The 25,288-nt window shown below is 48.0% G+C and overlaps 2 protein-coding genes across 3 annotated transcripts; one reads left to right on the top strand and one right to left on the bottom strand.

The window, feature by feature from the left end:
- Window positions 1–3,331: 3,331 nt before the first annotated feature.
- LOC102069359 (torsin-1A-interacting protein 2) lies at window positions 3,332–11,122 on the bottom strand. 2 transcript variants are annotated; one of them, XM_074546383.1, is made up of 6 exons: window positions 10,915–11,122; window positions 9,983–10,183; window positions 8,089–8,382; window positions 7,644–7,958; window positions 7,131–7,295; window positions 3,332–6,355 (listed from the first exon to the last, which is right to left on the bottom strand). In XM_074546383.1, exons 2-6 carry the CDS (start codon window positions 10,014–10,016, stop codon window positions 5,595–5,597), a joined length of 1,569 nt encoding a protein of 522 aa, XP_074402484.1. In that variant the 5' UTR covers window positions 10,017–10,183; window positions 10,915–11,122; the 3' UTR covers window positions 3,332–5,594. The 2 variants fall into 2 exon arrangements, with proteins under 2 accessions (XP_074402484.1, XP_074402485.1); XM_074546384.1 differs by having other exon boundaries at window positions 3,333–6,355; window positions 7,197–7,295; window positions 10,915–11,108.
- Window positions 11,123–13,913: 2,791 nt separating this feature from the next.
- LOC102071416 (torsin-1A-interacting protein 1) lies at window positions 13,914–24,241 on the top strand. Its single transcript, XM_074546382.1, has 6 exons — window positions 13,914–14,429; window positions 14,651–14,719; window positions 17,550–17,651; window positions 18,489–18,548; window positions 20,994–21,053; window positions 22,183–24,241. The coding sequence occupies exons 1-6, from the start codon at window positions 14,039–14,041 to the stop codon at window positions 22,974–22,976; spliced, it is 1,476 nt and encodes a 491-aa protein (XP_074402483.1). The 5' UTR covers window positions 13,914–14,038; the 3' UTR covers window positions 22,977–24,241.
- The last annotated feature ends 1,047 nt before the right edge of the window (window positions 24,242–25,288 follow it).

The following is a 25,288-nucleotide window of genomic DNA, read 5'->3' on the forward strand; positions in this document are numbered from 1 at the left end:
GATCTGCTTCTGACCCAGCCGGGAAAATGAGGGTGAGGAGCGCTGACAAAGAACGCGGTTGTGCCTCCAAAAGCAGGGAGGGGACAAAAGCTTCAGTGGGCTCCTGGCGGTCCTGCCCTGCTGCAGCCCCGTGTCATGTTCCTCCCGAGCCAGCTCCTGCCCCGCAGATAAGAAAAATTGTGGAGGGGCACGGAGGTGGGGGAGAGGCCGTACCTAAGCACGAAAAGGGGATGGCTGGCTCCAGCTGAGCGAGTTTCAGCAGTTTCAGCTCAGTTTCAGCGTTTGATCTTCTCCAGCCCCTGTGCAAAGCCGTGTTCGAGAGGAGCCCTGGCAGGCAGGAGGAGGCAGCACGGATGATTTGCAGAGGATGATCTGCCTGTGAGGCTCTGCTGGAGCCTGACAGGGCAAATCCAGGTGGCCTCCAATGCTCTCCCCTCCAGGGCCCCTCCGTGCCCCTCTCTCCTGACCCTCCTTGCTAGTCCTGCTTTCATCTCCTTTCATCACTCCCGAGCCTCCTGTGCTCACAGGGCTGATACAAGTGCAGGGTGGAAGGCAGAAGGATGGTGTTTAAAATGCTGCTCTTGCCATTTCACATCCTGGGTTCAGGCAGTGTGGTTGTTTCCTCGAGGTGCAGAGGAGGTTTTGAGTACTCTCAGCCAGTGTGGGAACAAGGATATGGGAGATAAAGTAGTCTTGAGACACCCCCAACATTAATCTGTGTCTGGGAAGGTTTGGTAATTCAACTGATTAAATACATCTTAAATCTTGTTGACAAAGCCACCACAACTTACTCTCACCCTCCTACTAATTTCCTATCCAATTCTCTCAATAATGTTTTTTTTTTTTCCTGCTGTCTTTATTCAGACCATAAAGTAAAGCTGCCACTTTGCAATTGGGCCAGCTGGTTCTGCTGTGGGATAAGTTGTGTGTGAGCAGGCTGAGCCTGGCCTGTGCAGCAGCCTCTGTGGCCTTGCATGCACAGAGGGGCTTGCATCACAAGGGGCTTTCCCCTTGTTGCTTTCCAGTTTCACATGTCCTGCTAACAGAGAGCAGGTCTGAACTGCCACCAGGCAGTGTTTAAAGATTCAGGAGTTTGAGGATCTCCCCTGTGCTATCACCCATGGTTTCACCCCAGCTGTCTCTCTATAAGTTTTCCATCATAGGATGCCAATCCTGTTTGGGACCAATTCACACTCATCCCCTGGCCTCTGGAAGTCTCCTGGGATTATTTCAGCCTCTTGTTTCATTGGATTTGGTTCCATCAGCCAACAGTTTCCCAAAAAGTCTCCCAAACACAATCAAGAGGGGAACCACAGGCCTCTGGAATGGAGAAGCTGTGGTTTGTGGCTGCTGATGCATTCTGCTCCCAACTCACCTGTCACAGGTAAGCAGCTGCCTTCTCATGGGGAAAGTCTTGGGATCATAATTATAGAGATTGAGAGTTAAGAAAGATGCATGTGGGACTGACCCTGTGTGTGCTCCTGCTGCTGCCCAGCCTGCTGCAGGGAGCCTGCTGCTTGCCCCAGAGCAGGAGCAATTGGACTTTTCTCCCTGTGTGAGGAGGAACCTGTGTGATCCAGGCACTCTGCAGACACAAGCTGTGCCCGGGACTGTGGCTGATCCTTGTTTCTACTGCTCTGGGCAGCCCTGAGAATTCAGCTCTGTTAACACAGAGATCAGGGGCTTCCTTCAGCTCAAGCTGTCATTGTCTGGCCAGGTCTGCTGCCCTGTGGACATTGCCATATCCTGGTTTTTGTTTCCCAGGAGATGGAGCAGACCTCAGAGGACTGTGAGCTGTGTGAGCTGTTTCCATCCCTTGTGCTCGGCTGTCCTGGTGCCTCTGCACTGGCTCTTGAGTGCCCTCAGGAGGGATGTGCAGAGCCTCTCCTCAGCCTCAGCACCACTGCACAGTCCAGCTACAGCAGGGAGAGGCCAGGGGGATGCCTGCCATGGCTTAGCCCCCTCCCTCTGTGGGGAACACACTTTTAAGCTGCATTCTTTGAGCCTTTTCATGGACCCACTGTCCCACAGGCTGAGGCCAAGCTCCTTTGTGTGATTCATTGTCCAGCTGCTTCCCCTGCAGAGGCTGAGGTGGGAAATAAAAACAGCTTCCAGCTCCCAATATCTGCAAATCTCAATTACAATGGAGGTTTTGTGGGCCAGAAAGTGGCCCCCGAGGGAGCAGCCCTGGGGAAGGTTGAGCTGCAGACGAGCTCTCAGGAGAGATGTGGCTGAACTGGGTTCACTCCTCCTCCTCCTCTTTGTGCCCTGCCTTCTTCCACTCCAGCCCCTGCTGGTGCAGAAAGGTGAGAAGGGATGTGGCAGGAATGTCGCTGTCCCTGACCACTTGGGCCACTTGGCTTTAAACGCTGAGGGTGACAAAGCTGCATCAGCTCCAGGACAGCAGCACGTTCACAGGGATAATCAGCACTGATTTTTTGGTGGAGCAGACCAGGCAGGCCTTCCAGGGCTGGTTTTACCCCTGAGTTGTGTCCTCTGTAATTTTCAAGGTGATTTTTAGGATTGTTGAACATCCTTTCCTGCAGAGATTGGGACTCAAAAAAACCCCACCAGTGCACCTTTCTTGCCTGTGAGTTTGTTCTGCTGCTCTCTTTGGATTCCGTTTTGGATTCATTTGCAAGACTTAAAAAAGCAGCCTGGTTTTTGCATCAAAAACCAACATCACTGTACCTGGGGACACTGGATTTTCATGTAAATCTGTGGTGTAAGACCAAATCTTCTCTTCTGGCATCAAACAGGAGATGGGTGATGTTTACTTCTGGCAATCAATCACATGGACATCCATGTGAAGGCAGGTGCCATTGTTATGGCTATTGTTGTCAGGAACTGAAGAAAATCCAAACTAACAGGGTAAATCCTTTCTTTTCCAAAGCTCTCTCTGTTTAGGCTAGAGCTGGGCAAAATAATTTATCACAAAAGTAAAAGTTTGAGCGTGCTGAAGTGGTGGAATATCAAGTGGAACCAATCTGTTGAAATGAGAAATATTTGCTTTTCCTATTTCTGAAACATTTCAGTTGTCAGTGGATTTCAGCTTCATTTATTATCATTACATATTATGCAAACCCCAGTGTACTTCAGCCAGGGTTGAATCCAGCAGCTCTTTGGGGGTTTGTTTTTAATTTTGCCTCAGTTGAAAAAGCTGCAAATATTTGCCCCAAACAACTGAGAAAAACGGTTTTTAGAGTTTTTTCCAGGAAAAGCAAATATTCACTTTGTTTGCACAGCTACAGCCCTGACCTAAAGAAAACTTTGCCTAATATGATGATCTCTTTAGCTTAATGAAAATAGCTGAGAAAAAAGAATGGAATACAGTCAGACTCCAGTCTCACTTTGCTGGCTTCTTTCACAATCTCACCATTTATTTTTAAATATAAATCCTGTTCCAGAAGCAAGCAGATATTTGTCTTTAGAAGGCCATAAAAATATCTCTGTATTGGAAGAACTCAGGTGGGTGACACTTTCAGCCTTTGCATACCTGGGCTATGCATTGCAAACACAGTATGCAAAATGGAGAGAGAGAACATTAAAATTCCACCAAAATACTGGCATAGCATGATTAATGCTCTGCTGGTCCTTACATCCACACCCTGCAGAGCAGGATACAGTGATTTCTCTCACCCAAGTAGTGTACAGCAATAGAAAAGAGGGAGAGGAGGAAGCAATCTGCATCTTGTATCAAACCATGGGCTCCAGCAGGTGGTTCTCACATTTAGCCCAGTGTTTATAACAGTTAAAAAAACCCTTGTGGTATCTTGTCTTCATGTCCCAAACCAACCAAAAAGTCTGTTCTTTGAACAAATAACCCTCCCTCTTCCTTCACTTTGTCCCCTCCTCCAAGTTAAGGACCACTAAGGTCCTGGGACAGGTCAAGGCACACGGCAGGGGGGAAGAAGAGACAGGCTGTGGTTTTTGGGGTGCAGGACTGCACCTCCCCGAGCCCTTGGTGGGGCAGATGAGCAAGGCACTGTTGGCAGGAGACGCATCCCACACCAGGGTCCAGCTGCTGTGAGGAGCACCCTGATGTGCAGCTGCTAAAGAACACTGTGGTGCTGTGATTTGTTCTTGTTTGGACAGAGCCTGGCTCAGCAAGGCCACATCTGCTGCAGCTGCTCCTTCTGCACAGGCACGTGGGGCTGGTCCCTGGGGCTGCCCTTGGTTTATCAAAAATGCTGTGACCTGCACCTGCCCCTCCAGGTGCTCCTGAGTTGGCTGCCCTGCCCCACAGCACTGCAAAAACACAGTGTGGGGAAACCACAGTGCTTCCAGGACTTGGATTTCTCTTCCTAGGATGCAGAAGAGGAGGCACAGAAAATTTGTCAGGGAATTTTAGTGTTAATGGCAGAGATTTGGTCTTTACCAGCTAACCCAGCTCTGCTCCTACTTGCTTTGGGAGGTGCCAGAGCTCCATCTGCCTGGCAGGGAGGCAAATGTACCCTTGGAGGGCAAGGACCTAGTGTGCTACCCTACATGGTTTGAAATACCAATGTTAACATCTGCATTCATCAATAGAAGTCACCTGGGGAGAGGCTGGGACAGGCTGCCAGCCCTGCACACAGACCAGAGATCCAGGTGAAGAACAATCTGTTTTGTGGGACCAAAGCATCAGCCTGAGGAGAGAGTCACAGCCTCTGTGTGGCAAAGGGATTGAGGGGACTTGTTTTAGAGAGACAAGCATTAAATTACATTGTATTATTCACTTTTTCACCTGTGCAATCCCTTGAGGCTTCACACTATCACAGTGGCAGCAACTGTTTCACTGCTCTCTGGTTCTGGAGCTTGTTCTCTGGCACGTGGGATGCCCTCCTGGGATCCCTGCCATTAGGGTAGTGTTCAAGTGCTGACAACTGGAATTTCTGGTAATTGATGTTTAGGGGATCTCTGAATTGCAGGTTTGTCTGAGGATCTGGGCTTTGCCTGGTGTCAGTCAGGCTGTGCCAGTGGGACACTACTGGAGCTGACAGGTAACACCCCTGACTGGCAAACTGCATTTCTTTTTCAAGCATGCCTTCAAAATGTTGGGCCTTGAGGAATTTGACCTTTCTGTGTTCCAGCAGCTCCCTGGATAAAATATGTTGTGAGACTGATGTGCACAACTTAAGCAAGCTGAGGGGCAGGGAGAGATGAAAGAGCTGCTGAATCCCAGCATCTTTCTGTCTTACTAATTGTGAACACTATTTGTCTCTTTCTTGATAGAAAGGCTACCTGCCAGGTCCTGTTTTCCCTCCTGCGTCCCCATACACTGATGTTCCTGCCAGGTCCTGTTTTCCCTCCTGCATCCCCATACATCGATGTTCCTGCCAGGTCCTGTTTTCCCTCCTGCCTCCCCACATGTTAGTGTTCTCCTGTGGAACTCTAAAACACCCCCTGTTCCCATCTCCCAGAAAGAAGTGTGTGTATCACCTCCAGGACTCAGCTGCCCAAATATCCTGGATCAACTTGTTCCTGTCAAACTGTTCCCAGGAACCTACAAGAAACAAACTGAAGAGACGAAACACCGGTGGTGCCTCTGCCTGTACCAGAGCCAGCCAGGAGCATGTTCCCAACCCTCCTCGGGGCTCTGGCCTCTTTTGTCCCTAGGCTTTGGCAGAGCAGCCCTGCTCCTCGATGGTCGGCACGGGGTGAATGGGCAGGACCAGGTGGGAGATGCGGCTCCACAGCCCGCTCAGCTTGTCCGAGTCCATGCGGTCGTAGGAGCCGGGGCTCCTGGCGCCGGTGAACTTGGCCCAGAGGAAGTCACGGACCCTCTCCTCCACCTGCTGGAGGCTGATGTGGCTCTCCAGCACGTCCTCCTCCAGCAGCACTGTCAGCAGCAGGGCCACGTCCTTGAAGGCGGCGCTCTCGTGGTCGCAGTACTTGTAGAAGATGAGGGTGGCGCCGGCGGGCAGCAGCTCGAAGCGGTGAACCACGGCGGCCCGGCCGCCCGCCTGGAACGCCTCGCTCAGCTCCGAGTCCACCTGCAGCTTGGCCAGGTCGCTGTGGAGCGCGGCCTTGCCGCCGCCCTCGACGTGCACCGTGCTGCCGTGCACGGCGGCCGCGTAGCAGTCGGCCAGGCGGGCGCTGAGGCAGCGCAAGGTGCGCTCGGCGCGGCGCGCTGCCGTGAGGATGATGATGGCCGGCTGCGAGGGCTGCGACGCGTTCAGGTGCTTGCGCAGGAACTTGCGCCCCCGCAGCCACAGCTCGGGGCTCTGGCCCGGGAAGCTGAGCTGCAGCAGGTCGAACTGGGACTGGAAGGCCTCCAGCGTGGGGTTCCTGCGGGGCTGCTGGGAGCTGGAGGTGGGGCTGCCGAAGCAGAATATGCAGAAGCCCAGCACTATGAGGCCCAGGATGAAAAGCCCTGTGCAGCAGGGAGAGACACAACACGGGGAACAGCAGTCAGTCCCAAGTGACCCGCAGTGACATGCTGGAAAGTGGCTACAATGGCTAGTTCTCCCCTCTCAGAGCTGCCCCCTGCACTAGGAAAGTGGAGCAAGTTGGTCAGGAAAGGTGAAAAGGGCTGCAGGTCCCACTCCAATATGCCACGTGAGGAGGCTGCAGCTCCAGGGATGAGGGCAAGGATTGTGCAAACCTTCCTGAGGAAATTGCAGCTGCCCACAAGCTTTCCTCTTTTCCCCTTTCTCTGTTTTTTTTAGGTTTTTTTTTCTCTGTTTTTTTTTTTTTTTTAGGTTCAGAGCACCACATATGGAGGTGTCTGACCCAGGTAAAGTGCTGCTTTCACTGCCCTCCTCTGTGCTGTGAGTGAACAAAGGCCACCCTGCTTCTGCTCAGAAAACAGACACAATGCCTTGTGTCCCTCTCCAGGCAAAGCAGAGTCTCCTTCTAACAGGAGAAATGTGTTGATTCAGATCAGCATCATTGCTCCTGCTTAGAGCCCCAGGGCTGGGGAGAGGGACCCTCAGCACAGCAGCCCCCCAGACCTCCCAGGGCATCCCAGGGCACTCACAGCATGATGACCACAATATGCCAGCTTTTGAGGCTGAAGAGCTGCAGGGGAAGCTGCCACTATAGGCATGAACTGAGCCTGTATTTAAGGGGATGTTTTTTCTTTCAAACCCTCAGAAGAGGCTGTGAAAGGTCTCGAGAGAGAAGAGTAATTAAATGTGCTTTATTACTTGCTCCTGGAGGATCAGTGCCTTCTGGTCGATGAGTAACATGCAAGGGAAGCTTCTTTTCCTCACCTTTCCACAGGAGGGACTTTTTGGCCTTCTCCTGCTCTGTGTTTTGGGTGGTGATGTTCTGCAGGGAGGACAGAGTCTCTGGTTTTGGGGCTGTGTCCCCTGCAACAGGAGAAAAGAAATGTGCCACTCAGTGCTGAGGGAAGAGGTAAATGGAGCTGTAGTAAGCAAAGCAGGAGGAAACACTGCTTTGGGTTAATACTGCCCTGAGTCTTGGCTCTCTCCTCTGGGGCTGGGCAAGGAGAAAAACAATGCAGAGTGCAGTGTGGCTTCATGCCTTTCACAGCACAACAGGAACCAAAGGCAAGAGAAAAAGAGAAGCCAAATAATTTCTTATACCTTACAACTCCAGGGAAGTGACAATGGCTATGAGAGATCTCATCCCATTGCTCTAGTGCCAGTGGGAAATGTAGGAAGTGGAAGAGCAGCAGTGTGCAGCCCCCAGCTCACCTTTTGGTCTTTTCCTTAATGTGCCTTGGGACTCGCTCTCCTGTGTTTCTTGCCCTCTGGGTGCCTCTGGCTCCCAGTCTGGGACAGTGGCACTGCTGCTCTTCTCTGCCAAGTGGCCCCTGGGGACATCTTCCACACCAGTCACATCCAGATGTGTCACTTCACTGCCAGAGCTCCGTGCCTTGCTTGTAGATGAGGCATCTTCCTCTGCTGTGCAGAGACTTTCACACTGCCCAGTTGTCTCCTGGTGCTCCTGTGGTTCCTGGTGGACAGGGCTGTCTCCTTTGCTTTCCACACTCTCATGGCCCAGCCCAGCTGTGGGGAATAAAATTCACAGACCTACACTTCGTCTCTTTTAGCCCAAGAACCAGGAACCCTTTCTCCTGCTCTGCCTCCTCTAAGGCAAGGCCCAGGTTATCAAGCCCAAGGGTGGGGAGAGACTCACCTTCATCCAAGTCTTGTTTTTCCAGGGGTCTTTCTGAGACACCTTCTCTTGTCTTGTCAGACTCTTCTGGCTCAATTTCCTGGGCAGGTTTCTCCTCTAGTGTGGGACCAGCTGAACCCAGGAGTGTTGTCTCTGCCCCACCAGCAGCTGATTCACACACTGCAGACTCCTCCTCTGGTTTGCAGGATGTCTCAGGCAACCTGCCTGTCCCTTGGTGCCCAGGTGTTTCCTGGGTGTGCTTTTGGTGCTCAGGATGCTCTGCTGTGCTCCCCACCTCAGCCTGGGCTGGTCCAGCTGTTGGGATCAGAGTTCACAAGCCCAGTGAGCCACACAGGAGTCAAGAATGCTCAGTGCTTTACCACCACCCACACAACTCCCAGTTCTGGCTCTGCAGAAACGTTTACCCCCAGTGAGATGGGAGAGAACAGAGTGACCAGAGGTGAGAAAACTCTTGGGTTGAGTGAAGGGAAGGAGGGAATCAGGATGCATCACTCACCACCTCCTGCAAGCAGACTGATGCCAGGCCAGTCTCCCAGCAATGCCCACCTTGGAAGCCATCCCCTTTCTCCCTTTCTGTCTTTGTCCCATTTTTTTGTTGCTAAGCATGATGCTGTATTGTGTTCAACAACCCCTTTCCCACCTTGGGTCCCTGCTCAACCTTCTCCCCACCCCAGGGTATTTGCTGGGCAGGGACAGAAAGCCCTGATGCTGTGTTCATCAAAAGCCAAAACACTGCTCTGTTTTCAACATTTTTTTCTCTAAGCCCACAAATCCAAGCCACAGACCTTACAGCTGCCATGCTAAAGCTAACTCAATCCCAGCTTGTGTCCTAGGTGGGATGGGCAGGCAATTCCTTCCTTCAGTGGTAAAATATGTTACCACATCTTCCACAGACAGTGGATTTTCACAGATAGTGATGGATTTGAAGAATTCCTAAGGCTGTTGTTGAGTACAGTTATGCCAATGCACTTCAAGCATCTGTCTGAATGTAAATGATAATTCTGCTCATGTTGTGTCTCTGTTTTTCTGTGCTGGAGCTGCTCTCCCAAAGAGCTATGGCAACATTTAATTAGAAACAAACACTGGAGCATAATTCAATAGAGAGATCCTGCAACTGAACAGCATCTGTGACATATTCTGACTCTCACAAAACCAAAGTGCAGCTCAAATTTCAGGCACTATTTGTGAAAAATTGCTTATGAATGATCAAGCACTACATAAATGATTAGGCTATAATTAGAATAAACACTGATTAAAAGGGCGAGGAACTCCCTTCTAATTTGAAAACAGAGAAAAAGCTGCACTTGTCACTTATCAGAACATGATTTTTACATTCTTTGTTGCTGATTATTACAGTGACACTTCTGACTATCTAGGACAGACCTGAGCTGGGGATGGCATCACTTTATCACTGACACACTCATAGGTACTAGTCATAACAAGGCTCCCACAGAATGTAAGTACACTGCAGAAACTGAAACATGAGGAACTTGGAGATATCCTGCTGTTCAAGCTGGGCACAAACTACTCCCTGCCCTGCCTCTTCCACAGTTTTTCCAACCAGAGGTGGTGGAAAACTGGTTTATTATTTAAGCATTTGTAGATGGGAAGCACCAGGTTGTAGGGAAGAAAGCTCTTCCAGTCTGGATCTATCTTTTCAGCATTCCTTGTGCTGCCATCTTGGGACACAGAGTCTAAACCTGTCACAGATCAGAATCTAAAACTGAAAGTAACTTGTTCATCTTTCACCCTTTAAAAAATTATGGCAACTTGCTTTCCTTGGCCTGGAAAAGATGGGATTCTTTTACTGGTTTGTTTTTCTTCTGCACAGGTTTCTCATGTCACTGGCAGCAAAGGGATTTTCCTAGATGGAGCAAGCAAAGGATTCACTTACCTCCAAGCAGATGCACTCTCTGATTCTCTTCCATTTTCCTTTTCCCCCGGAGCTCTGCCTTCTGCACGGTTTGGTTTCACTTTCTCGGACGTTCATAGGGAGCTGTGTGTCCCTGCTGTTCCGGAGGCTGACCGAGTCCTGCCCTCCTCACAGCCACCATCCCGTCCTGCTCCGGCCAATTCCAGCTACACGCCCACAAACCTGATAAGCAGAAACACCGTGAATCACGGTGGGGGAGGCTCCTCCTCCGTGATTCCCAAGGTGAACATGGGAGGATATGAACCTTCAGCCCGTGGGCTGTCAGCTATTTTGCTTCCCGTCCGAGCAGGGGTTAATGCAAACCGCATTTATCGTGGGACACGCCAGGGGGGTGAGGCACTGCTGTCTCATCCCACGGACGCCAGGCCGGAGTGTGGGGCTCGGCAGGCTGCCCCGGCAGCTTCTGGTGCTGGTAGCTCGCAGCCAGGCCGGCACGGAGCGATGCCCCTGCTCCTGCTGTCGTTCCCCCTGCCTGCTTCCAGCGTGTGGGATCGGGAGGCGATGCGGCAGAACCACCCCGCGGACCCGGAGCCGCAGCCTGAGCGAGCCCCGCACGCCTCCAGCCAAGATTCCCCCAGCTAAAGCCCTTTGGGACGGGGCACTGACGGAGCCGGGCTCGCCGGTGTCACCCAGGCTTTCTTGGAAAACTCCCAAGAAACTTTCCTCGCTGGAGAGCGGTCCGTGCGGTTTTCCGCGCAGGAATCTCCAGCCCAGCCTCCGAAAGCAGCAGCTTTTCGGCACCGGGGGACCCCTCGGCCCCAGCAGTGTCCCCACACACGGTTCGGGGCTGGGGGTGCAGTCGCTGCCCCGCCGCCCGTCCCTCCCTTCCCTGTTCCCGATGCTGACGCTCCGGTAGGAGAAGGAAATGAGCAGAACAAAGTGGGACCGCTTACCCAGGCAGGTTCGGAGCCGGTCAGGGCGGCGATCAACAGGAAGAGGCCAGCGCTGGCCTTTCCCCTTGCCCTCCGTCCCTCAGGCCCTTTGGTGGCAGGGCACCAGCGCACACCCTGAATGCTCCGCTGGAAACGTGACGGTGAACCCTGCCCTTCCCTGGCTCCCGGCTGCCTGCTGGGAGCTGTAGTTTTCCTTCCCGCAGTCATTCTCGGGAGCCTTCAGGAAACATTAACTTCCTTTTTTCGGCCGTGTTTCCGCGACTCTGTGGCTCTGCGCTTTTTTTCCGGCGCTCTGCATGACTGGCGGGTACCTGCGTTCAGTAACAGTGTTGCTGATTTGAAGCAAGGAAATGATAGTGAAAGGAGGGAACTGGTTTGAGAGTTGATTTAGGAAAAGTACTACAAGAAAGGTAACCCAAACACATAGGTAGCAAAGCCCAGACTGGAAATGTCACATTTCCAGTGCAGGGAGGCTGGGGAGGATGTGACATGGAGGATCTTCAGCATCAGCCTGGGGGGAAAGGGATGCGGAGCCCACCCAGTGTCCCCAGAAGTGGGGAGAGGCTGCAAAGCAGGGAAAGGTCTGAGAATGTGTGAGTCAGCCCTTGGCCTCACTTAGGCAATGCTTTTCCCAAAAAAAATCCTGTTCTAACTCGTGGTGCCTGCACAGGAGCATGTATAGGCATGGGAATGTTCCAACTCCTTCCCTATTCCTGCCCAGGACACGTTTCATGGAAAGCAGCAGCATGAAGCACTCCAGGGGAAAGGCAGCAGCACAGGGAGCAGCAGAACAGAGACAGCAATGCCCCTGGAACTCAGCTTGCTGCCTTTTCACAGCATCCCCAGAGGAGCCCAGCAGCAAATGGCTGAGACAAAACACAGGGAAAGGCAAATGAGGCAATGCTGGAAAGGAGGGGGCACTGAGTGGCTGGGACTCCTCAGTCTGGGGAACAGAGGGCTGACAGGGTGGATGGGACTAACGTGTTTGATTTGTTAAAAAACTTCAATTTTACTGAATTTCCCTGCCACACTAGTATTGGAGGCACTTGTAAAACAGGTAAGAGGTTGGGTTCAAATGGGAAGGAAAAAATACTTATTTATTTATATATATAAATATTATATATTCATAATATCTATATTTATATACAGTAATTGTTCCTGTATGGAGGAACACTTGCTGGCCCAGGGAGCACAGAGGCAGTGTCAGAGGGGTCACTAAAGTGTGTGTGCCATGTTACCCCTGGGGTGTCAGCATGTGCACAGGCATCAACACTGACACTGCTCATGTCAGGAAGGTGGTGAGAAGGAGAGGTGTGCTGGCCACTACACCTCATTTCTGACAGTGGCTTCCTCTGTCACCCAAAGAGCCTGGGAGGGGACAGTGGCCATGGCAGACTCAGCACATTCCCTTGTCACAACCAACCTCTCACCAGGTGCAGCAGAGGCTGTAAAACCAGAATGGAAAAGCAGGAAGGAAAAACTCAGCATGGCTGATTCACAGGGGCCAAGGTCACCTTGAGGGCCCTGCTCCTGGCTGCCATCAGTCTCACACCACAACTTGATCTCCCTCAGTAAGGAACAGCCAAGGAACAGCAGGGAGGAGCTGCAGGTGGCTTCATGGAAATCCAGGTATTTTCTATCCCTCTGTCCCTGAAGCCATCCAGTCCCTTCAACACAGTGTTTGGGGCTGAGGGGCTGCCCTTTCCATGGAAGCACAAGTGTCACGAAACTGGTGGCAAGTGTGTGACAAAATCAGGGGGTCATTTCAGCCTCTCCAGGTTGAGAATCTGGTTCCCAAAAAGTCATTTGGCAGGAAAATTAGCTGGCTGGCCTAGGGCATGACATCATCACAAAACAGTTACAAAAAAGGAAAAAGGATCTTGCCATTGTTGTGTTGATTTTCTTTTCCTGATATGGTATTTGTTACACCTTCTTTCACTTTTGCTTTAGAAAACAATGCTCAATGTGTGTGTTCTGCTTTTAGGACTGAAAAGAATGACAATATTTAATGCTGGTACAGTAGGAAATATGTATAACTTATTTCACAAATATTCACTTGCTTTTGGGTGCAACTGCAACATTTATGGTGTGCTAGTAAAGAATTTAGGGTATTTTTTGTTTTGAAATCTTTGTACAGAGAAGACACAGGAGTGGAGGCTGAATGGCACTTCCCTCACCCAGCCTTCCTGCTGGATTGCACAAAGTGCCAGGCTCTCCTCAGGGATCGGACAAGGAGCAGTGGCCATAAACTAAACCACAAGAAGTTCCACCTCAACGGAAGGAAGAATTTCTTCACTGGGAAAGGCTACCCAGGGAGGGCATGGGGTCTCTCTCTCTGGAGACATTCCAAACCCGCCTGGATGTGTTCCTGTCACCCGCTCCAGGTGACCCTGCCTTGGCTGGGGGGTTGGACTGGGTGATCTCCAGAGGTCCCTTCCAAGCAGAACAATTTTGATTCTATGAATTTGTAAAAGGGTCTCTATTTGCTTAGCAACTCATTTCCAAGCTGGTCTTGAGTTGCTAGGGAGGGAGTGTAGAGGAGACCTTGTAGTCCCATCAAACTGCATCTTGAAAACTTCCAGTCACAGGAACTGTACCATATTTTTACAACAGTTTTATCACATGCCTGGGTAAAAAAGCTTTATCAAGAATGCAATCAAACGCATTTTAAAAGTCCTGTTGCCAGTAATTAATCGGAACAAACAGGTAAAAAAAGTGAAATGCCTAGTGAGATATTCCAGATCTGATTCACCAAAATGATTCCCACACTAATGAACAGAGTGGTGCAACGTTATCAGTGCCACAGGATCTCATGTCCCTCGAAGCACCTCAAGTTTCCCCTCTCTGCTACTCAGCTATTTGTGCTTATTTTACAGACTTTTCTGCCTCCGAGAAATGCAAACCCGGCTTTGTCGCGACCGGTTCGCACACAGAAAATACCGCGGAGGGGAGCGGAGGCGCCGGGCCCGGGCTGCCCTCAGGGGCCGCGCCCGTCCCGCATTTTTTTCACTGGGGGGCAGCAGCCGCGGGGCCGCCGGGCGGGCGTTGCAGGGGCCGCTCCCGCCGGGCCCGGCCCGATCCCGGTCCGGTCTCCGGCGCGGGCCCCGCGGGCGGTGCCGGGGCCATGGCGGACCGGCCGCGCTACCACGTGACGCCGCGGCGACCGCTCCGGGCGCGGGCGGAAGCGGCGGACGCGGGTCCCGCCCCGCGGGAAGTGAGGCCCGCGGAGCCGCCCCCGCCGCCGCGGGAAGGCGGCAGCTCTAGGCCCGAGCAGGCGGCGGCGGGCGGACGGGGAAGAGGACGGGGCAGAGGACGAGGCCGGGGCAAGCGGCGCGGCGCGGCGACAGGCGGCATGGTGGGCAGCGGCGACGAGGAGGGGGCTCCGGTGGACGGCCCCGGGTTGGCTCCGCCGGACGGTTCCGGGCTGAAGCGGCGGCGGAAGAGCCCCCGGCTGGCGGCGGCGGCGGCGCGGCCGGAGGAGCTCGGGGACGAGGTGGACAGCGCGGGCCTGCAGGGTGAGTGGCGCGGGCGGGCGCAGCGGCCCGAGGTGGATCATGTGGTTGAAGACGCGGTAGGGCGGCGCGAAGCGGGGCGGGCGGGCGCCTTGTGGTTCTCCTCCGGGGGTGTTGGGACGGGACCGCGGGCTCCCGGTGAGCCCGGTGCTTCGGGAAGGCTCTCAGGCCGGTGGGATTGAGCTGAGTGTCCGGCCGTGCCCCTCACCCGTGTCTCGTTTCAGGGGACGAGCATCACTTCGGGACCCCAGACTCTCTGACGCGGCCCCCTATAAAAGCGTACAGATCGCCAGGTAGGCTCCGATCCCAGGGCTGCGGAGAGGCTGGGATGGCCCTCGCTCAGGGAAATGGGGATTATTGGGTTTAACTCCTCGGCAGGTGTTACTGTGGCACGTAGGTGAGGAAATCCCAGCTCTTACCCCACAGACCAGGGATGGGAGGAGGAGCGATCCTTTTCAGCAGGGCACGCTGGAACCCTCAGGTGGCTGTTTTTACCCAGCGCATCACTTGGAACAGTACTTAGCACAGTATTTAAATTTTACTGACACTGCTTGGTTTTGAAAGGCAGGATTTAAATAAGGTAAGCTGCAGGAATCGATCCCTGAGTGGCTGTGCTCCTTACTGGGAGCAGCATTGTTTATGAGGAAATGCAAAACTGGAGTTTTCCTTCCTTTGAAACACACGGATGCTCTGGGACCAGCTCCTGGGCGCTGGACTGGACAAGCTGCTGTGTTAGCACTGTGTGGATGCCACTTGTTGCTATGGTTGATGAAACTTGTGTCTTTCTCCGAGCTATAGAAACATGCTAACTCAGTGTAACACAGTCATGTGGCTTTAGCTTGTCATTCCACTAGGAAGCTGTGAATAAATTGTATTTCCTTCCTCTTTTCTCTGTTTTGGACTGTGACAGTGCTCAGGGATGCATTGGGCTAGCCTGAGACAGTTCTCCGTTCCCATCTGTGTTTTTGTCACCAGGAATTGCCTGCCTGTATTCTGCTCCAGAAGCAGAATTTCCAGGAGGCATAGGGAAAAAAAAATCTTGTTTTGAGGAAGGTTATGAGTATTTCTTTCGGCAAGTACAGAGGTTTGTCTGTGAAAAAAAGCTCTTGCTCCCACATGGTGGCTAACAGGGTATGATAGGCTCAGTGTTTTAAATGTGGCTGTGCTGCTTCAGGAGGTGCAGCTGAGGGTTGGGTTTTTAATTAGATGGCTCTAAAAATGAGGCTCCTCTCCCTCCCACCCTCCCCAGCTCTTAGCAGCTGTGGTGGATTATAGGCACAACAGGTGTAAAAGCATGATAACAGACTCTAATTGTTTATATAGCAGCAGAGGATTAGTTTCCCCCCCATCTGTAGATGTGCAGTATTTTGTTTTTCCTGCAGAGTTTAGGGGATGATCTGTGAGGCAGGGCAATAAGCAGGCTGGGTTGTTGGGGGAGCAGAATTGTCCTGCTTCCCTGAGAACAGAATGGAAGCAAAACCACACCATGAGAAACTGGTTCCTGGCCTCTGCTGAGAGGTTTTAAATACAGGTTGGGCAACTTGCCTGGGGAGCTGGAAAGTTTTAAGAGCTTTAGGAAGAGCTTGCAGAGTTTTAAAAGCCTAAAACTCCTGCCTAGAATCAGGGCAGCCTCTAGATCAGTGAGCTGAAGATGCGTGCTAGCAATCTCCATGGAAGTTGTCTTACATTGACCTTTCTTTCTACAACTTCTTAGAAGTCTCTGTAACACAAAAAATAGTGATTGATGCCAAGAAGGGGAGAGGAATTAAGAGCAGGGACTGCCTGAGTAGCCCTCCTTAGATTCATAGGTATTTTTGGTCTTCTGGTCACAATTACTAGGGAGATTTTCATTGTAAAACTTGGGTACATAGTGAAATATTATGGATATGTAGTTTGGCATTCCTGAAAATAGTTTGGTGAGGATCTTTGTGGGAAATCAGTCACTTAACAGCTTTTTACGATGGGTTTAGAACATAGGGCCTCATTAACCATGTGGAAACACTTACCTGTTGCACTTACCATAGTTTAAAACTTACAGCTTTTTCCCATTTTTTGTGGTTTGGATGGGTCTAGTGGTTTTGTTTTTCTCCTTAGTATGTTTGACATACACTGGTGTGTGCAACTGCCAGAGCACATTAGAAAAAGGCTGTTTGCTTAGTTGAAATAAAATTACCAAACACTAGGTGGCAAGCTGTGCATTGCCCTTGGCAAGTGGTACAAGAGCTACAGAAACCCACTGAACCCCAGCTGGTTAAAGAGTAAAAGGGCCCAGAGTGAATGTCAGAAAAAAATTACACATTGTATTCTTCCCTTTGCTGTTTGCTGATGCTTGATAGCTGTGCCACAATATATGTTCCCCAACTGTTCTACAGCTTTTTATTCCATACCTGAGCGTTTTCTGGTCAGCCCCTTGGTTCTGGGGTTGCACTTTATCCTTTCCTGCATTTGGTTTCCCAGCCCTGACCTTTGCTCTGTGACCTCTGATATCCTGCAGGGTTTACTCTTTCTAGTTAGTGACATTAACTAGGCTGGGTTTCACAGCTGAAAGGCTCTGTAATTTGGCAAAGAGAAGAAAAACGTTGATTTATATTCTTCTCACCTACCTGAGGGGTGAAATTGGGTTGCTGTTATGGATTAGGAGAGAATGAGCCCTAACTAAAGGATGGCTTGGGCTCCATTAAAAGGGAACTTATTTTCTGTGTTTGCTTCTGCCTCTTTTCCCCTCTGCCCAATGCTGCATAAGAAAGCACAATTATTGTTTGTAAGTGGAGTGCCCAAAGCTGTGGAAAAAAACTCTCTATACTCCCATGCTGCTTAGAGTGAATCCCTTAGTATAAGGAATTTCTTGGCTCCTGGTATTCCTATTTTTCAAGCCAAGAACTCCTAATTTTATTTTTAAGAAGCATGGGGTGGTGTAGACAGCTGTATTTCTAGTGAACTCAAATTTACCATATGCATTTCAAGTTTTAGTTGTTGTTTGTTGCATTTTAAGAAAGTAATTTTTGGGAGTTCACAACTTGGAAAATCACTGATTTAGGTCATGGATGTTCCAAAACTACAACTTGGTCCTTCAGATTTATGATGTTGCCAATCCTCTTTTTATTCTTTTTTTGCTCCTGACAGGTGGGACTACAGTTTACTTTGAAGAGAATACAGTAAAGGAAAATGCAAAGGTTCATGATAGTAACAGAACTGAGAGACCAATCATTTCTCCATCATTAAAAGGTAACAGCTTTTATCAGCACTTCTTCCATGGTGTAACAAATCATTGCTTCAATGTATTAAAATTACAATAATTCAGTTCTTTTAGAAAAGGGGGAAGTTTTTGAGTTGAAATCTGAATGGATGAAAAAAGGTTTATTTAAAAAAAAATTAAGTTTCAGTGTGTACTCCTGCCTGAGCCAAAGTAAAACTTTGGATGTTAATAGGATGATAATAGGATGATAATCTGCTTGGGTGAAATACCCTAAAGTTCAAGAAAAGGCAGATTTCAACTTTGATAAATATCCAACTGTGGTTTTTCAAAAGCAAAACAGAAAGAAGTTTTTTCCCTGCTTCAAAGAACTTATGAGAGTGGATCTTTAATTGCCTCAGGCAAGAAAAACTAAAACTCTCCATGTTCTAAAGAGCTGAATTATCTTTGACTTCAGCAGGGGGAGTGACTACACCAAGTAATTTCAAGGTGAGGGAGCACTTTGCTCATTGCACTGAGATTTTTCTCCATGTGTATTGCAGAAGCAATGGGGAGATAAAATGAGAAAAAAAAAGAGATTACTTTTAGCCACAGAAGGAAGTTACAAAAAAAAAAAAAGAAGCCATAAGAAGAATGATTTGTCATGTGGGCAAAAGCCTTGGGGTGAAGGGCCAAATTAAGCCCTTTGTAATAGATAAAAGTAACTTTCAGAGAGGCCCAAGAGGCTGTGCTGCTTTGACATCACAGCATATCCTCCTCCTCCTGATTAGCCTTGAGGATTTCATAGAAAGAGCCAGAAGCATGTGTGGCTGTCCTGTTCTGAGCTCTGATGTGGGGACTGAGCTCTTCCATTTGTGCTTTGCTTTCAGAAATAAAGGCTGACTTCCTTCAGAGAAATCAGGAGTGCTTCTCGACTTCTACACCACTGAGTAAGTAAAACAAGAGAACCTAGTCTTTCCCTGTCACTAGATGAAGAGGACAGAGTTATTTTCCTTTCCTCTGCTTCTGGTTTTTCTTGTGCCCTGGGACACTGTCTGGGAAGATGGGCATGCACTCAGGAGGCACATTCAGACAGAAACTGGAGAAGGCAGCATATTCCAGTCAGAGCCTCTCTGTGAGGTTATTCAGCTTGCTGACCACAGAAAATGCTGCACTTTCTCTTTCATTTTTCTTTCTGGAGTTGACTCATGGGACAGTAAGTGCAGAGCATGGAGTAGGGGCTTTGTGGGGTAAGCTGAGGAGGGGAACAAAATCTTTATTTACCTTTTGGTGGCAGCAAACATTAGTTTGTACAAAACCTTCCCTTTTATCCTTTCCCTGAGAAGTGGTGGCTTGCTGTGCTGTGATTGAATTAACTGTCCTATACTCTTGAAAAGGAGCAGCATTTTTCTTTGCAGGCAAAATCCAGCCTGCTCATCTAATGACTCCCTTTTGGGGAATTTTTTTTGCTCCCTTCCTGTTGGACGAGTGCTTGAAAGAAAATATTCTGAATCCTTAGTAAAATCTTGGTCCTTGTTTCTATCCTCAGCAGGTATAGATACAGATAAATTAAGTTTTGTAAATCAGATTTCAGTCTGAAGAACCTGCAGGGTACTTGTTTCTTTTTGGTTTTGTTGTTTTGGTTGTATGTTTTTTGGTTTTTTTTTTTTTTTAACCACGGTGCCATCAGGAAGAGAAGTTCATCTTGTGGTAGCTGCACATCTGTGAAATGCCTTTGAAAAATGAATTTATGAAGAGTTCTATCTTGTCTGGTAGTTTCACTTTTCTGTGCCCCTCCAGGTGCTGCAGGAGTTGTTAGTTGTGTGTAGGGTGAAGAACTTTGGAAGATCACTGAAAACTCTGAAATCTTTAAGGTGTCTGCAGAAGTTAGACTTTCTGAATTAAGCAAGACAAAATTTACTGGGTCTTTGTGCAAATTGTGCTGTAAACAATGCACAATTCTTAGGCAGAGTAAGATCTGTTAATTGAATTATTTTTTCCTTTAGTGCATGAGTTACAGCTGTCACCCAAATATGAAACCTGCTCTGTGCAAACAGAGCTGGACTGTGCTTTATTACAGAATTGAGGTGATTTTGAGCTGTTAACTCTTAGAAGATTGAGATAAGCTTAGCCAGGACAAGCTCCATGCCTGTGCCCTTTTGGGGTGGGGGGTTGAAATTACAGAATGGGGCAGTTCATTAAGCCAGTTAAGCCCCAGCTTAAAGCAGAGCTGCTTTTAGCACCTTCTGCAGTTACATTCATACAGAAACAAGGTTATGGAGTTTATTTCAGTGTCTTTAAATAACTACTGCAGGGCATGTTTGTTCAATTTATTCTCAATAGTGCCATTGACAGTCCTGATTTGGTTACATATTAAAGAGCCTTCAGCTTTGAACCAGTTGCTGTTGAACAAGGAGCCATAAATTCTCCTGTCTTTTTAATTACCTGGCTAAATGCAGAAAACATGCTGACCAAAAATTGCACAGTATATATTCATACTGGTCTCTTGGGAAAATTGTTCATAACACTTTATGGATAATGCCTCTTGTACTTTGCTGTCTGAGCCCATTTAAATAGACCAAAAGTATATTTTGAAGTTGAAAGCTTGCACTTTGCTTTAAAGGCATAATTCATCCCAAGAAACTGACTACTGATGAAGCAGGCCTCAAACTCAAGCCACATGGAGAGGGAAAACAAGACTCTGCATTTAACATTTTGCTTTGTTTTTTCTATTTAGGTCTTCCATTATGTTGTTTATGTAGTGTGTCCATTAATTAAGTTTCCATTTTTATGCCTCTCAAATTCTTCAGCAAAATCAGGAAACTTAATTGGTACATGGGATCCTTGTGCAGAAAATAACAGCTTGTGAAATCTCTTCCATTTTATCACCTTGTACTTGAAATGGAGTTTTATTTGCATAATTCTTCAAGTGTTGAAAATCTTTGGGGGTGATTTGTGGTAGGCTGGGGACTTGTGCTTTCTAGGCAAGGTTGTGAGGATGGCTTGGGAGCTGGCATTTGGCAAAGAGCAGAGATTGAGATCTGCTCTGACACTTGAGTGAGACTTCTCAGGCTGGTGGCAGTGCTGAAGGAGTCATTTTCCTTGTTCAGGATGACTCTGTTGAGCACAGTGGGGAGAATGATGAACTGAAAACCCTGAGCTTGACCCTGCCCCACCTGGGATGAGGTGACAGCCTCACCTTTGCTCCAGCTTAGCAGGACTGGGTTTGGTTCAACAGGGTGCTTTGTTACCCTTCCTGTAAGCTCTGTGGAATTTTGCATGTAGAAGTTTTCGTTGAAAATAATGCAGCTTGGTGATTTCAACTCCCTGCTGGAAGATGGGTCATAATTGTTGTCTTAGTGTTCTTCTCACGTTCCTTTCTTATTTCTTAACAGGCAGAAGTAAATCTCGGTGTCAGTCCAGTACAGAGAAGCAGTCACAGCCTTTGGCCAGAAGTAAGACTTCTGCTTTCACTTCTGTTTCATGCTTGTGTGACATTTAACCATTTTTATGCCATTCCAAGTGTTTCAGTTCCTGGGAGTTGGTGTTAAGCTGAAGGTCCTTGCTAGAACAGATGATTTGCTTGCTGGGACGTGGCATCAGCATGAGGGAAGGAAGGGTGTTGTATAATGGATAACATTTTCACCTGAATTTCAGGTCTTTTGTCTGTAATGTTTACAAGATTAAGACTTAGGCAGGGCTAGTGGTGGTGTTATTTAACTGTTGTTGTGTTGCTGTCCTGATAAAAGTTGAGGTGTAAAAGGGGAACAAGAGGAATGCAGTTCTTCCTGTTTCCATTGGTGTATTTTGTAAATCATTTTACTGAGAACAGAATCCTTTTCTTGCAGTGCATGAAACAAGTGTTAATTTACCTGTTCAAATATGAAACCAAATCAAAATATCTGACCTTTGATGGACATTGTTTGCTGTGTGTACTTTGTGAAGCTCACTGATCCAAAGGCCACAACGTTCTCTGATAGGGTTGACCACCAGTGTTTGAGATGCAAAAATTGCTGCAGGAACTATTTTTATCCGAAGGGAATAGGAAAGAAAAATAACACAGGAACCATTCTGGTGCAGCCAGGTTTTCTGTAGGATCTTTTCTGCAGGCCATTAATAGGGAAGAAGCTTTGACCTTTTTCAGAACCATTTTAAGCTCTTTGTTTGGATTTTATTAAAGTAAATGGAATATTGATGAACTTAAGAGCTCCTTTTTCAGAAGAAGGTCTAATTTAGTCTCAGTCAATGCGGGAATATGTAAAAGGGCTCTTTTTTTTAATGTTGTCACTTCACAAAGTAGCTTGAGTTCAAAACTGTGTTCTCTGTTTTGTGGTTTGTTTTTTTTTTAACTAGATCATCTTTTCTATGCTCTTCAACTACTGTATCTGTATTGGGAATTGAGTGATTTCACTGTTTCCTCTTATTTTCCTTTCCTTTCTTAACTAGATCTTTTCTATACTCTTCAACTACTGTCGCAGTATTGAGAATGGGATCATTTCACTGTTTCCTCTTGTTTTCCTTTCACTTGTTGACTTCTGATGCCTTTTAAAACATTTTCTTCTTGTTTGCTCCCTCTCTCTATAGAGGACAGCGAATCACAGAATGGATTTCACAAGATATGGACTTTGTTACTGGTTCTGTTAATTTGTGTCCCACTGCTTTACATCCTGTGGAGTGGGATTCAAGGTGGAACCTCCTCAAGGAGAGATGCTGAAATTCTGCAAGAGTTTCGGGCCCGGATGGAGAAACTAAAAAACACTTACCAAAGCCAGGACCCCAGACTGTGGAGGAAAGCCCGTGTGTCCCTGGAGAAACGTCTCAACTCTTCCCACGACCATCTGGAGCCTGCTATCCTGCTGCTCACAGCTGGCCAGGAAGCTGAGAAGGCCCTGAGGTGCCTGAGCAACGAGATTGCCAATGCTTTTGCCTCGTCCCAGAACGCCACCACCATCAGCATCGACGGTGTGGACAAGGCCGTGCTGGACAGTGACATTGTCAAGCTGGAGGTGGACACAGAGCTCAGCTCTGGCTTCAGTGAGGGCAAGAAGGTGGCAGTGGTGCATCGATTTGAGTCGCTGCCTGCAGGCTCCACCCTGATCTTTTACAAGTACTGTGACCATGAGAACGCAGCGTTTAAGGACGTGGCCCTGGTGCTGACAGTTCTCCTGGATGAGCAGTCGCTGAGAAAGAGCCTCACCTTCCGAGAGGTGGAGGAGAAAGTCCGGGATTTCCTCTGGGCAAAGTTCACCAGCTCAGATGTTCCCAGCTCTTACAATGGCATGGACACAGATAAGCTGAGTGGACTGTGGAGCCGGATATCTCATCTTGTGTTGCCTGTTTGGCCTGAAAAGGGCCTCCCTCTAGAGGGGTGCACATAAAAGTTGCTGGAGAGCACTTGGGAAAGGAGGAAGACACAAAATGTGTGTAGCAAGGCAGAGCAGGGAGGAACTGAGTGTGGCTGCTGAGCTCAGGCAGCAGCAAACCAGTCCTTTCTGTGCTGAGCCTTTCCACCAGCTGGCAGAGTTGTTTCTGCCAAAGCAACTGGGACTTCTCCAAGTAAACTACAGAGTGTAAGCAAGGAACTTGTTGGTAAATTGTATTCAGTGGTGCATTCAGCCTTGGTATCCTGGAGCTGAGCATTGCTGTGCCTCAGTTCAGAGTCACAAACCTCTGAACCCGTGTTGAAGCACTGCTGGCTTTGCTGTGAGGATCCTCCTCTGGTGGTGCATAGAGCTGGTGTCACATTTGACAAGGTAACAATGTAAAGCCATCACCTTCATCTCCCACAATTGCTTACTTTACTTCTAACATAAGAAATAAACTGAAAATGGTGATTAAGTGATGTGAGTCTAAGCACAAGCTTCCTCCTGATCCATTGGATCACAGCATGTGTGTCAGCTATCTCTGGCCACTTGCAGAAGTGACCTGTGGAGAACCTTTCAGCAAGCATTTCTTCTTCCTTAAATGAGCCTGCCCCAAACAGTTCTGGGGAAAGAGAAAAGATGAGGTACAAAGGTTGCTTAAATTCAGTAGTAAGGTCAGTTAAATAATTCCTCAGTACCTCTTTGCCTGGCTGCTTGCAGGAGTTCTCTACTCTTTTTCAAAGTTCTGCAAGTCGTAAAATTTGGATGGAAGTGATAAAATGTCATCCCCATGTACAGACTATCTCCCTTCCAAACAAAACTTTAGGAAGACATAGTTTATTTCTCCTTTACTAAGATCATTATTTTTGCATTGAGAGAATCTATTTATTTGTGGTACTTGATATCCTAAAAAAATAACTTCTTGTATCTGTGTATTGCTGCCTGCTTGCTGTATAAATTTCTAGCAAATAACAGATTTGCAGAGCATGCTTTTAAAATGTTTTTTAGTCTCTCATGTCAGGAGTTCCTCACAACAAGTACCTGTTTCTATTGTTAAATACTTTGGGTAAAAAAATAAAGAGAATAGCAGCACTTCCATTTCACTGCTGTTGCTTCATGCTCTGAGCTATTGGTCCATTTGGTTTTATTGAGTATGAAGGAATGTGTGAAGATGCTCTCAAATTAATAGGATGTTTTTGTGTAGCATCTGAGAGATTTGGCCCATCCTTCATTCACAAGCCCTTTGAACTGTCCTGTTGCAAAAAAAAATAAAAACAAAAGCAATTTCAACAGGAAAACCTGTTGAGGAGCTGGAGCTTCTGGCTTCTTTCTGCTAGGCAGGGTTCGGGGTGTTAAGAGAAATTGACCAAAACCCAAAGCAAATAAAAGAGCAGAGTTTGGGAGACACAGAGCTGTGGTCACTTAAAGCAGAGCTGGAGTTGTTCTAACTATTGAGAGCCAGCAATGCTTCCTATTTTAATGGGTAGAAATAAAAACAGTCAGAAGACATGGAAGTGCTGTTGTTCTGGATGTTTAATAGCTCAGGAAGGAAAAGATGGCATTTACATTTTGAACATTTCACTGGACAAATGCTTTTTATTAAAAAAAACAACTGTGACTCATTTTCAAATTTGTCCTCATAGCATATTTGTTTGTATATTATGTAAACTATTTCAGTAATGATTCAAAATAAACATACTTGTTTGATTTATAAAGCTGTTTTAAGACTTGCCCACTGAATTTTAATTGGTCACACCTTTTTCCCCCCATGTTTAAATTGCTCATTCACCTTTGACCAACTACAGATGCCTAAAATACAACCTTTTGCAAAATTCAGAACTTGTAAGAAACTTGAGTGGAGTGGTAGATACTGGGATGCAGATGCATGTATTTCATAATATCAGGGCTTTTGTCTGCCAGGGAATATGTCAGGAAATGGCTGTGAATTATCTTTACTTGGTGTTCTTGTCCTGATTCGCCAGCTCTGATTTCAGCTGGAACGAAAGATAAGATATGGTTCACTTGTTTCATTAGCCCCATACAAGAGTCAGTAGCTGACAAAAGGGATGACTTCATCCTTGTTCCACTCCCTGCTGCATGTTCTGTACTTTTGGTGTACAAACCAGGGCACTGTGAACTGATGGGAGGGACAGTCTTACTGAGAAGTAACTTTAAAAAAAAATCAGAACTGGCCACCACAAAAAAGAAGACAAAGTTGGAGACTGCACACATATACAATTAAAATATATTTAATACAGGTCATTTTCTTTTTCTAAAACTCCTCTTCCTTGTAGGTATTAAAGAGCTGTATTCCTGGTTCAAGAGAA

This window comes from Zonotrichia albicollis, chromosome 8 (assembly GCF_047830755.1).
Source record: "Zonotrichia albicollis isolate bZonAlb1 chromosome 8, bZonAlb1.hap1, whole genome shotgun sequence".
In the NCBI taxonomy this organism is placed as follows: Eukaryota; Metazoa; Chordata; class Aves; order Passeriformes; family Passerellidae; genus Zonotrichia; species Zonotrichia albicollis.

Excerpts from the sequence above, each read along its gene's own strand:
- LOC102069359 (XM_074546383.1), bottom strand. The coding sequence starts at position 10,016 with ATGGAAGAGAATCAGAGAGTGCATCTGCTTGGAG. Across the intron at positions 7,296-7,643 it reads ATTAAGGAAAAGACCAAAAG|GGGACACAGCCCCAAAACCA; the intron begins GTGAGCTGGGGG and ends CTCCTGTTGCAG. Across the intron at positions 6,356-7,130 it reads CACTGATCCTCCAGGAGCAA|GGCTTTTCATCCTGGGCCTC; the intron begins GTAATAAAGCAC and ends CCTGCTGCACAG.
- LOC102071416 (XM_074546382.1), top strand. The coding sequence starts at position 14,039 with ATGGCGGACCGGCCGCGCTACCACGTGACGCCGCGGCGACCGCTCCGG. Across the intron at positions 17,652-18,488 it reads CATTTCTCCATCATTAAAAG|AAATAAAGGCTGACTTCCTT; the intron begins GTAACAGCTTTT and ends CTTTGCTTTCAG. Across the intron at positions 21,054-22,182 it reads GTCACAGCCTTTGGCCAGAA|AGGACAGCGAATCACAGAAT; the intron begins GTAAGACTTCTG and ends CTCTCTCTATAG.